We start from the raw sequence: 12,366 nt of genomic DNA, 5'->3' as shown, positions 1-12,366 counted from the left end.
GATGCACTTCCTGACTCAGCAGTGTTCCAAATGCTGCCAGTTCAGTGCAGACAAAATTTAATTTGACCTTAGCTCAATTGCTTAGTAGATAAACTCCGTTATTTTACAATGCATCCAAATTGTGAATACTCTACTTTAACACTCTACTAAACCTCTGCAAAATAACTGCTGAGCTGGACATGTCAAATGAAGCTTTCAGTGTCCATTTTTACATGCCCCCCCCCCCCCCCAATTTCTTCATCACCTTTAATCTAATGAAAACCAGGTTTTTTTTACTTGTACCCCAGGTAACCCCATTTAATTTGTATTATTTTGCTTGACTTTCAGTTTATCTCCCTCTTTTACAACGATGGAGAGAAGGTTGGACTGGAAATCAAGGACTATATTTTTCATCTTGGTTTTCCACACCAATTGCTTCATCTTCTGCTACAGTTGTGCTATTTTGGCATCTGCCACAACAATTGGTTCATTTATCTGGCATCTCAATTGAACCATTATCTTCCCTCATTTCCAAAATTACTTTTTCATTCCCACATTTCATACCCTATTTCATTCTTCCCTAATCACTACTACTTATACACACTTCTTCTAGATGACTTTTCACAAGACCACAAATCATACTGCAGCCTGAATCACAATAACACCTTGCCTTACCTTCATGTTCAGATAAGTAACCATGCACTCTTATCCTTGCCTTTAAAATCCACCTTGGCCTTCCATTAATCTCAATGACTGTGAGAGGCATTTTCCTCAGTGTCTTGAAATGCTCCATACCTTCAGTTAATCCTAAAAACACTATGCTCCTGCTCAACAATATAACAAAGTTGACCCTCTTCAAAAGTTTTGAACTCTAATCTTCAATCACTTAACCCTGGAATTTCCCTTATACCCCCACCACCCCATATCTCTTACCCTCTCAAATTTTCAAAGCCAAACTCAAACTGTATGCTGTCAGCTAAAGAGGTGATAAGGACAAACGGGTACACTTTGCCTACATGGGCTTCAGCAAGATCTTCTACACAAGGTCCTGCACGAAAGCTGATCCAGTATGTTAAAATATATGGGATCCAGGGTGAACTAGCCAAACTGGAAACAAAGGTGGCCTGCTATAGGAGACAAAAGTTAGTAGTGGATGGTTGCTTTTCAGGTTGGAGACCTATAACCAGTACTGTGCTGCAAAGATTAGTGCTAAGTCCTTTATTTTTCATCTTGTATGTTAATGATTTGGAAGACAATGTTAAGTGGCATGATTAGAAACCCTGTGGATGACAGTAAAATTGGTGGTATAATGGACAGTGAAGAAGGTTGCTCAAGTTAACAAGACGATTTTGTCCAATGGTAAAGTGGATAGGAGACTGGTAGATGGAATTTAACACAGAAGTGCAGTGATGCATCTTGGGAAGGCAAGCCAGGTCAACATTCACAATGAATGGACAGTTCCTCAGGAATGCTATTGTACAGTAAGACCTTCAACTACATAGTTCCCTGAAAGTGGCGACACATATACAATGATGGAAGCCGTATAGCACTCTTGACTTCATACGCCAAGGCACCAAGTATGACAGTTAGGATGCTATCCTACTGCAGCACATATTATTACTTAGCCTGCACTTGGAGGACTGTGTTTAGTTCTGATCACTATGCTACATGAAGGATAAGATTAAACTAGAAAGGGTGCAGAAAAAAAAACTGGCGAGGGTGTTGGCTAGATTAGAGAGCTTGAGTTACAAAGAGACTGGTACTGATTCCTCAGATGGTGGTAAAATTGGGGACAAAGACAGGGTAGATAGTAACACTATTTTTCCCAAGTGAGGGCAAGAGTCTAAAACTAAAAGGCATGGACTGAAGTGAGATGGAAAAAGTTAACGGGAATCCAAGGGGCAAGGTTTTCCCCACAGAAGGTGCTGGACTATATGGAACACGTTATTAGGAGGGGCCACAGGGGAAGGTACAATTACAACATTTAATCGGCTTTTGGACAGATACGTGGTCTAGAAAGATTCAGAGGGAAATGGGCCAATTACAGACAAATGAAATTAGATTAGGTAGGCGTATTTGTCTGAATGGACAAGTTGAGCTGAAGTACATGTTTCATGAATATAACTCTATAATCTAAGCAGAGCTATTGCACTAGTAATATTCATGTGCTAATTGGGTTTGGTTGTTTTGAGACCACTATCTAAATAGTGACTGAATCAATCCAACAAATTAATTCATCGAAAACAAAATATTCATTCTTGCAGTATTTGGAAAACATATGAGATATACAAGACCAACGTGAAAGCTGTGCACCTTTGCATACAAGTGGCAAATGTAACTCCAGTGAAGTTTACTATTACAACACACACGGAACACTGGAGGAACTCAACAACTCAAACAGCACTTAATGATGGGAAAAACAGATGATGTTGCCCAGAAACATCAACTCTTTATTCCCTCTAATATATGCTGCCTAATTTGCTGAATTCCTCCAGCATTTTGTGTGTATTGCTCAAGATTTCCAGCATTTGCAGAACTTCATGTTTTGTATGACGACTTTTTTTTAAACAACTGAAATTACAAATGCGACAAGTGGAACCACAAGTGCATGGCACTTAACACTAATCCACTATAAAACTACCAGAAGATTAATCCAATGTAATAAATTATCAATTTCATCCTAGCATTTTCTTCCTATGGTCGTTTACTTTTAATCATGATACCCTCAAAATTCTAATTCAAGTGAAAGATTAAATCTATTATAGCAAAATATACATTCGTAAAATCTTAGTCTTGCACTATTTATTTCCTTTATATAAAAATGTCAAGTTTCATGAACTCCACTCCCCCCCCCCCCCCACTTATCTTACTGTACTGTTAAATTAATTTGTTTTCTTTGTGAACAATCATGGCTGATTGTTCACGGCAAGATAGCCTGAAGATATCCTAACGTACAGATATCAATTATCAGACTATTAGCAGCACTATTCCTGTTTAAAATCAGGCAAGCATTTTAAAAGCAGTCAAGAACCAGTAAAAGATCCTTTATACTGATGTGCCAAAATGTTATTTGGGTTACAGTTCATGTCCTGTTAATGGAGATTAACAAGAAAATTTATCGTAACTGGCTAACAAATCATCCGGAGGCTCTCTATATATAATCACTCCAAGTTGGTAACCTGGATATTAAACATCTCTTCATGACATGGTTTCAAAGTTCTTTTGAAGACCCTGACCTGGACTTACACTCTGACTTCAGTTCTTTGCGGGAATGGGACCTGCTCTCGGGGCTTCACGACCGGCCGCTTTTTGGTATCCCAAGGACGTGACCTGGAAGGTGAGTGTGCCTTCAGGATTCTGGATTTTTGTGGCTCTGGAGATGTGCTGATTCTAGGAGCAGCAGGTTAGCTGCCGGAGTTTGTGTGTCTGGACAGCCACACCTTTATGGTGCTGACTCTCTTGGCGCAGAGCTTGGAAAAAAAGCCACGCAAAAAGACTTTTAACATCTTAAATTAGCGTGTTGTTTGTTATGTCTCACTTCTCGCTGTGAAATGGGGACACCATTTTTTCTGCTTATTAGGGAGTGAGAGAGCTTGTGGTATGTCGAATCACCGGCTAAACCAGTAGTTTTTGGGGTACTGTGCCTTGCTGCATGCTTGAGTGCTCGGTGGAGAGCACTGATGCTTTTTTGCTGGTGGGTGTGGGGGGATGGCTGCTGCCTTGCTGCTGCTTGTGCGTTTGAGGAGGGAGCTGGGGGGGGGGGGCTTTGGGGCTTGAAAATTTTCAAGGATGTTTGCAAAGAAAAAGAATTTCAGGATGTATATTGTATACATTTCCCTGATATTAACTGTACCTATTAAAAAGGAAGATTTGAGAGTATAAAATTAATTTTAGTATTACTTACTATTTTTTTCTTTTGTATTTTTAAATCTTCTAGAGCTTCACCTGTAGTGAAATGTTAAGAGTTAATCACAGTATTCATGGCTAATCTTCTACTAAAACTTTTATTTTAAAGCACTGCATATACTGAGATGCAAAAAAACTTACTGTTCTTTTCAGTTCTTCTACAAAATGACCAAATCAAAAATTTTCTTATTAACCAGACCCTATCAAAAGAAAGTTGTGTGAGATATGCATACAAATAGGATGTAAAGATCAGGCATAAAAAAACAAAATTTAAATGAAAGGATTCTATAACTCACTGGGATATAATTATTCAAATGGGCAGAATATTCTGGAACAGAATACATTAGATACAAGTCCAAGTTCAAAGTCCAATGTAAATTTATTAGCAAGTACATATATGCTACCATACACTACCTGGAGATTCATTTTCTTGCAAGCATTTACAGGAAAACAATACATTTTACAAAAACTACATAAGCAGACAAAGACTGACAAACACCAATGTGCAAAAGACAAACAGTCCTTGAAAATCAGTCTATAAATTGTAAAAATCAGTACAGAGCAGTGGTAAATGAAGTATCCACACCACTTCAGGAGCCTGATGGTTGTAGAATAATAAGTGTTCCTAAACCTGGTGGTGTGGGACCCAAAGCCACTGTACCTCCTGCCTGGATGGTGGGTATTATTGACTGCTGCTTTCTGATGGCAGCGCTCCATGTAAATGTATTCAATGTTGGGAAATGTTGTTGCCAATCCATACTAACTTGGGTCTGCTAGTTAGTGAGGAAACTGATTATCCATTTACACAGGGAGATACTGAGGCCCAGGTCTTAGAGCTTATTGGTTAATTTCCAGGGGTCGACAATGTCGACAATAGGCTAACATCAATAAAAAGCTTTCTGACATATGCATGCTCATTGTCCAGTTGTTCCAGAGCTGAGTGAAGAGCCAATGACCTTTTGTGACGGTAGTCAAATTTAAGGAGATCGCGAGCACTCTTCAGGAAAGAGTTGATAAAAGACTTGAAGATATAGGACCAGAAATAGGCCATTTGGACTGCCGAGTCTGCTCTGCCATTTCATTATGCCCTATTCAACCTTCCTCTCAGCCCCAATCTCCTGCCTTTTCCCCATATCCCTTCATGCCCTGACCAGTCAAAAATCTATCAATCTCAGCCTCAAAGATACATAAAGACTTGGCCTCCACTGCTGCCTGTGGCAAAGAATTCCAGATACACCACTCTTTAGCTTAAGAAGTTCCTCCATGTCTAAAAAAAATGCCCATCTATTCTGAGACTGTGTCCTCTGGTCTCAGACTCTCCCACCATAGGAAACATCTTCTCCACATCCACTCTATCAAGGCCTTTCACCATTTAATAGGTCACCCCTCATTATTCTGAATTCTGGGGAATACAGGCCCAGAGGCATCAAACACTCTTCATTTGACAAGCCATTCAATCTTGGAATCATTTTTGTGAACCTCCTTGGAGCCCTCTGCAGTTTCAGTGCATCCTTTCCAAGATAAAGGGCCCAAAACTGCTCACAATACTCAATTAAGACCTCACCAGTGCTTCATAAAATCTCAACATTTCATTCTTGATTTTGTATTCTAGTCCACTTGAAATGAATGCTTACACTGTATTTACTTTCCTCACCATAGACTCAACCTGCAAATTAACCTTTAGGAAATCCTGCACAAGGACTCCCAAGTCCCTTTGTACCTCCGTGTTTTGTATTTCTTTCCATTTAGGTAATAGTCAACCCTTTCATTTCTTCAACCAAAATGCATGACCATAAAGATCCTGACACTGTATTCTACTTGCTACATGTTTGCCCATTCTCCTGTCTCTTCTGTAGCCTCTCTACTTCGTCAAAACTACCTGCCCCTCCACCTATCTTCATATCATTGACAAACTTTGCAACAAAACTATCACTTGCATTATCCACATCACTGATATATAACATAAAAGGAATCAGTCCCAACACAGACCCCTGTGGAACACCATTAAGTCACTGGCAGCCAACCAGAAAAGACTCCCTTTATTCCCATCCGCTGCCTCCTGCCAATCAGCCACTGCTTTATCCATGCTAGAATTTTTCTTGTAATACCATGGGCTCATCGCTCATTCAGCAGCCTCATGTGTGGCATCTTGTCAAAGGCCTTCTGAAAATCTATGTACACATCAACAGATTCCCCTTTGTTATTTTTTTTTGCTTGTTATTTTTTCAACGAATTCCAACAGATTTGTCAGGCAAAATTTTCCCTTGAGGAAACCATGCTGACTACAGCCTATTTTAGTGTGTGCCCTCAAGTACCCTGAGATCCTTAATAATTAACTCCAACATCTTTCCAACCAGAGGTCAGACTAACTGGACTATAGTTTCCTTTCTTCTGCCTCTCTCCCTTCTTGAAGAGTGGGGTGGCATTTGCAATTTCCCAGTCTTACAAAACCATTCTAGAATATAGTGATTCTTTAAAGATCATTACTTCTGCCTCTACAATCTCTTCAGCCACCACTTGCAGAATCCTGGGATGTACATCATTTGATCCAGGTGACTTAACTACCTTCAACCTTTCAGTTTCTCATGAACCCACTCTCTAGTAATGTAACTTCATGCACTTCATGATCACTGACACCTGGAACTTCCACCATACTATCAGAGTCTTCCACAGTGTGTGGGAGGGGGTGCTTTAGGGTTCTAACGTTTAACTGTCATTCATTCTTTGGGGCACTCCTCTTTTCATGAATGTCTGCAAATGAAATGCATTTCAGGATGTATATTGTATACATTTCTCTGACATTAAATGTACCTATTGAACCTATTGAAGTGAAGACTGGTGCAAAATACATATTCAGCCTGTCTGTCAATTCCCTGTCCCCCATTACTACTTCTCCAGCATCATTTTCCAGCACTCCAATATCCACTCTCACCTCTCTTTTACACTATGTATCTGAAGAAACTTTTGGTTTCCTCTTTAATATTATTCTAGCTTTCTATCATATTCCATCTTTATACCTTTTTATTGACTTTTTTTAAGTTGCCTTCTGTTGTTCCCCCCCCCCCCAAAGAGTTTCCCAATCCTCTAACTTCCCATTAATTTTTGTTCTTTTATATGCCCTGTCTTTGGCTTCTAGGTTGACTTTGACTTCTCTTGAATGCCACGGTTGTATCATCTTGTCTTTAGAGTACGTATTCCTCTTTGGGATGTATATATCATGTGCCTTCTGAATTGCTTCCATAAACTGCAGCCATTGCTGCTCCACTGTCATCCCTACCAGTGTTCATTTCCAAGCCGTTCTGGCTGACTCCCCTCTCATGCCTCTGTAATTCCCTATACTCACTGTAACACTGATACACTTAACTTCAGCTTCTCTTCAAATTTCATGGTGAATTTGATCATATTATGATCACTAGCCCCCAAAGGTTCTTTTACCTTAAGTTTGCTAATCAATTCTAATTCAATGCACAATACTCAATCCAGAATAGCTGATCCTCTTGTGGGCTCAACCACAAGCTGTTTTAAAAAGCCATCTCGTGGGCATTCTAGAAATTCCTCCTGGAATCCAACACAAAGCTGATTTTCCTGCATATTGAGATCTCCCATGACTTGTAATATTGCCTTTGGCATGCATTTTCTATCCCCGTTGTAATTTGTAGATGCCATCCTTACTACTGTTTGGGGGTCTGTATACAACTCCCATCAGGGTCTTTTTACCCTTGCAGCTCCTTAGCTCTATCCACAATGATTCAACACCTTCTAACCATATATCACCTCTTTCTAATGATTTGATTTCATTTTGTTTTAACCAACAGAGCAATGCCACCCCTCTGTCTCCCTGTCTGTCCTTTTGGTACAATGTGTGTCCTTGGACATTAAGCTCCCAGCTATAATCTTCTTTCTAACATGATTCAGTGATGCCTACAATATCATCCATGCCAATCTATGCTGCAAGTTCATCTACCTTATTCCATATACTGTGTTCATTCAAATATACCTTCAACCCTGTATTCACCCTTTTCAATTGCAACTCTTCCAGATGACTGAAATTTTGCCCAATCAACAACCTCTCCTCACTATACATTGCCTGTTTGTAAACCAGTTACCTCACCTTCAGCAGTATCATCTGCCTTTCCTACGATACTCTAGCATTGAACTATGCACAGCTCAGGACACCAGTCACGCTATGCTCAACCTTTTGATTCCCAACTTTGTCTGAGGTCTTACGAACATCTGCCTCCACAACCTCTACACTAACTGTTCTGGCATTCTGGTTCCCATCCCTTGCAACTCTAGTTTAAACCCCACCAAACAGCATCAACAAACCTTCCCGCTAGGATATTCGTCCTCCTCCAGTTCAAGTGCAAACTACAGAAATCCCACCCTGCAAAAACTCATTAAAACTCATTTCAGGGAGGTAGCACCAGCACTCCCCCCCCCCCCCCCCCCCCCAGTCGACCTCCAAGGGTGTATGTATACAGGACATTTGATTATGAAAGAACACAACAATTTATTTGATCACATATTGAAACTATTACACATATTATATTTGCAAATATTATATATAAAGCAAATAGCTTTATAGCTTTTCTATTGCTTTGCAAGCTTTCCTTGTACTGTGATGTGGCTTGCTCAGCAGATTTGAGCATTTTGCCGGAAGTCTCAACCTCATAGCAGTGTGTGTCAATGAATTTGTTAATTTTGCTAGTTTAAATAACGTTAGCTATGCTAATTAACGAATGACACCTGTTAAACTCACCTCAACATGTCTTTTACAGTCATTTAAGCCACCATGGGCAACAGAAAAGTCACTGTTGCAAACAGTGTAGCGAGCAACACTGTCATTATTTTTGACACCTGTTAGGGGACACTAAACTGAACTGATGGACAATGAAAGAGAGAGAGAGGTTGACTGTAAAGCCCACCCACAGAGAAAACTGATAGGTCTACTTAGCACAAAGAGAGACCAATCAGGATGCTCCTTTACTCCCTCTCACTCGCTCTCAAAATAAATAAATACATCAATTTCCAGGATATTGTATATAATTTGCAGGTGTCAGGGAGCTGCTATCAATATGCAGGAGACTCTCGGAACTTCCGGGAGAGGTGGGATGTCTGAAACTGTCCCTTCTACACAGGTCCCACCTTCCCTGGAAGAGAGCCCAATGATCCAAAAATCTTATGCCCTCCCTCGTATACCAACTCTTTGGTCACATATTAAACTGTACGATCTTCCCAGTTCTGGCCTCGCTAGCACGTGGCAACAGTAGCAATCCTGAGATCACAACCCTGGAGGCCCTGCCCTTTAACTTAGCACCTAACTCCCTGGAACTCCCTGTGCAGAACCTCATCATTTGTCCTACTCATGTTACTGGTACCTACATGGACAATGACTTTTAGCTGTTCATCCTCCTATGATGTGTTTCATAAGCAACCTCTCGGAGCACTTCATCACAGTGGACTGGAAATTAGGCATTGAGACAGGTTTACTACTTTGTTTTGGACAGCAGTTGATTGAGGCCTGCTTTAACCAGCTGGGTACCCCAAAATGCCAAAGCAGAGGATAAAGTGCCTGTAACCACTTTAGCCAGTTCATTAGCACAGGTCTTCAGTTATGGTTACTACATTTGCTGATGACACCAAGGTATGAAAAGGATACAAGGAGGCCAACAAAGGTTGTTAAATAAGTTAAGAGGATAAACTTGAAATAAAAGGAGTAAAAGGTGAGGAAAATATAAAATTGCCCAATTTGGCAGAAAGAAACAAAAATATCAAAATGGTGAGAGTTTACAGAGCTGTGGGATATAGAGGGGTCTAGGCGGCATGAAGGATTATTTTCATCAGGTTTATAAATAATTAGTAACTGTTGCATAAGGAAATGAGTAAGAAATAGGAATGTCTGCAGCATAGTACATTTACACAGTACTCCAAATATGGTGTGATTAATGTTCCCAGTTAAAAATCCTTAATGAATTAGAAGCAGCTCAAAGAAGGGGCCATCCTGTTTAAGAACGAACAATTAATTTTTTTCCTCTCCAAATGTCTTAAGACTTTAGGGTACTATTTTTCAAAGGGTGATAGAATTAGAGTCTGAAGTATTTTTAAGGTAGTTAGACTCTTGAAAGGCAAAGAGTTGAAAATTAATGTGGATGGGCATGAATTGGACATTGAAATTACAATACCAACTATAGTAATGTCTGAGGGTGGAAGATTTAGTAGATGTCATAATTAGCCAATCATTTATATTTATCCAAAACAAAAGTTTTTCTAAACAAATAAGGCTTGATTAAAAACTGAAGGTGCAATCCACATGTTACTCTGAGTACCATACCTCAGTGTTCGACACACACACGGAAATAGGTCAAAATTTTTAAATCAGAAAGGTAGACATGGCAAGTTAGTATTTCTACCTAGGTCATCTTCAACCCAAGTAACTTCATTCAAAACAGAAAATGGAACTATTCAGAGGTCAAGAAATGCATCATTAACGTGATATTTACTCATACAAACTGTAGTTTGATTCACAGCTACCAATTAATGGTGAGAAGTATCTCTTCATACTCCAATCAAACTTAACTAGTGGCAAGCAGTATCGGTAGGAAATCTATATAATCTCAGATTGAATAATAGACAGGAAATAATGGTAAATTGTCACAGCTTGAAGGCTAATGAAGAGTTGTAAGAGAATTTTGGTTACCATCCAGTACAATGACTATTCTCGTATATAATCAACCTAAACAACTCAATTGCTAAACAGCTACGATAGTAGTTTTTCAAAAGAATCTTGAAAATCAAATGAAAACCATGCCTTTCTGCAACCCTGGACAATTTAAGGAAAATGTTAAATTCACTTAGATTACAAAATAGAAGCCTGCTACTAAAAAGGGTCTATTAATTTAAGTGAACTAGTCTGTACAATCAAAACTAAATCACAGGTGCTTGAATTTTTTTTTGGAAGCGATATTGAAGATAATGAGTGGTCAATTATTTTATCAAAGGTGCTTGAATTTTGATCTATTTATAACATATGAGAATAAGTGAGGAAGTCAAAACTGCATTCTTCATCACTGATTACTATTAAAGAGGTGATGCTGAGGTACCATCCTGAACTACTCTGTACGATGAAGACATACCAGTAAGTGTTATTCCAGGAGTTTGCCCAGTCACAATGAAAAACATTACTCAAATCATAATGGTCTGATTTAGATGAAAACTCGGCACTGGTTGTGCTTCAATGTATTTGCCATCTTTACTTTTTCTACTTGCAAGAGTTCACTAATTTGGAAATGGCCATTTTTTTTTTGAAAAGCTACTGCATTTGTAAATAATGGGCAATGCAATGTATCCCTAATAATGGAGAGAATGAATAGTGGTAGATGGGGCACTAATAATATTGCCTGAAATGCTATCATACTAAGCATTATCAGAATGAAATTTCAGGCGGAATGTTTCACTACATATGTGCCTTCTATTTTGCAGATAAGAGGGCTCTGCAGAGTAAGGAAATTAGTCACTTCCTACATAATAGAGTCAAGACCTGCATTTGCAACATAATATTGGTGTAGCCGATTGTTAAATTCATTGATGGAAATCACCAGGATGATGACAATTAAAAATATTAAAGAGGTGATTGAGATTATCATTGTTTGACGTGTGCATTAAGTTTTGCTTCACACATCAAGTCAGGGCCTGAAATATTCAGTTCCTGCATCAGTCCTTGTAGAACTAAAGTTAGAACCAAATATCAATCAACAGAAAACTGACAGAAGAAAGTTTATGATGAGGCAACAGAAGAGTGGGCCCAAACCAACTCATACAGCAATGTGGCCATTATGATTCCCCTTCAGCAATAATCTTTCCTCCCCTCCCCCATCAGAAAATCAGCTAATTGAAAAATTCACCAATTCCCACAATTTAGTTTTATTAGTCCTCCTTGGCAGCTCACCCAGTAAACCCTGCCTTGAAAGGCAGTAATACTTTGCTTTTTCTTATCCCTATTTGTATAAAGGTGATTATGACATCTGGAGCCAAATTCCTCTGACAAAACACAAACTAATTTGGCAAACCATGTTCAGAAAAACCAGTTAGTTCAAAATTAATTGAATTACATAAACATTTGCAAATGTGTACAACATGTAAATACAAGAGATGAAAAGCAATGATACAGGAACCACGATAAACTTTTTAGTAAATTATATTAGCTGTAATAAAGAATCTTGGCAGGTAGTCATCCTAAATGATTATTACTGGGCAACAATAATTTAAGAGAGAACAGCAAGAATCTAATGATTTTACCTAGATGCAAATAGTAACATTACAATTTACTTAAACCTGATATATTCTTTAACTATCCTTTCATTCATGCAATGAGCTCTTCAATTATCAGGTCTTTATTTATGAGCTTGAGTATTAGTATAAAACAACATTTCTAACTATATATCATTTTAAGTTGCACCAATAAAAAAAGATACAATCGAGATG

The 12,366-nt window shown here is 38.8% G+C and overlaps 1 protein-coding gene across 3 annotated transcripts in view; it reads right to left on the bottom strand.

Annotated features, from left to right (window-relative positions):
- LOC140728431 (endoplasmic reticulum junction formation protein lunapark-A-like) overlaps positions 1-12,366 on the bottom strand; it is a 74,078-nt gene that overhangs the window by 36,990 nt on the left and 24,722 nt on the right. For all 3 annotated transcript variants that reach the window (XM_073047149.1, XM_073047150.1, XM_073047151.1), the window contains exons 6-7: positions 4,027-4,085; positions 3,884-3,924 (exon numbers count right to left, since the gene is read on the bottom strand). In XM_073047149.1, the coding sequence (XP_072903250.1) occupies positions 3,884-3,924; positions 4,027-4,085 (100 nt within the window). The remainder of the gene's footprint in view (positions 1-3,883; positions 3,925-4,026; positions 4,086-12,366) is intronic.

Source organism: Hemitrygon akajei, chromosome 5 (assembly GCF_048418815.1).
Source record: "Hemitrygon akajei chromosome 5, sHemAka1.3, whole genome shotgun sequence".
NCBI lineage: Eukaryota > Metazoa > Chordata > Chondrichthyes > Myliobatiformes > Dasyatidae > Hemitrygon > Hemitrygon akajei.
This window is presented reverse-complemented; position numbering and strand designations above follow the sequence as displayed.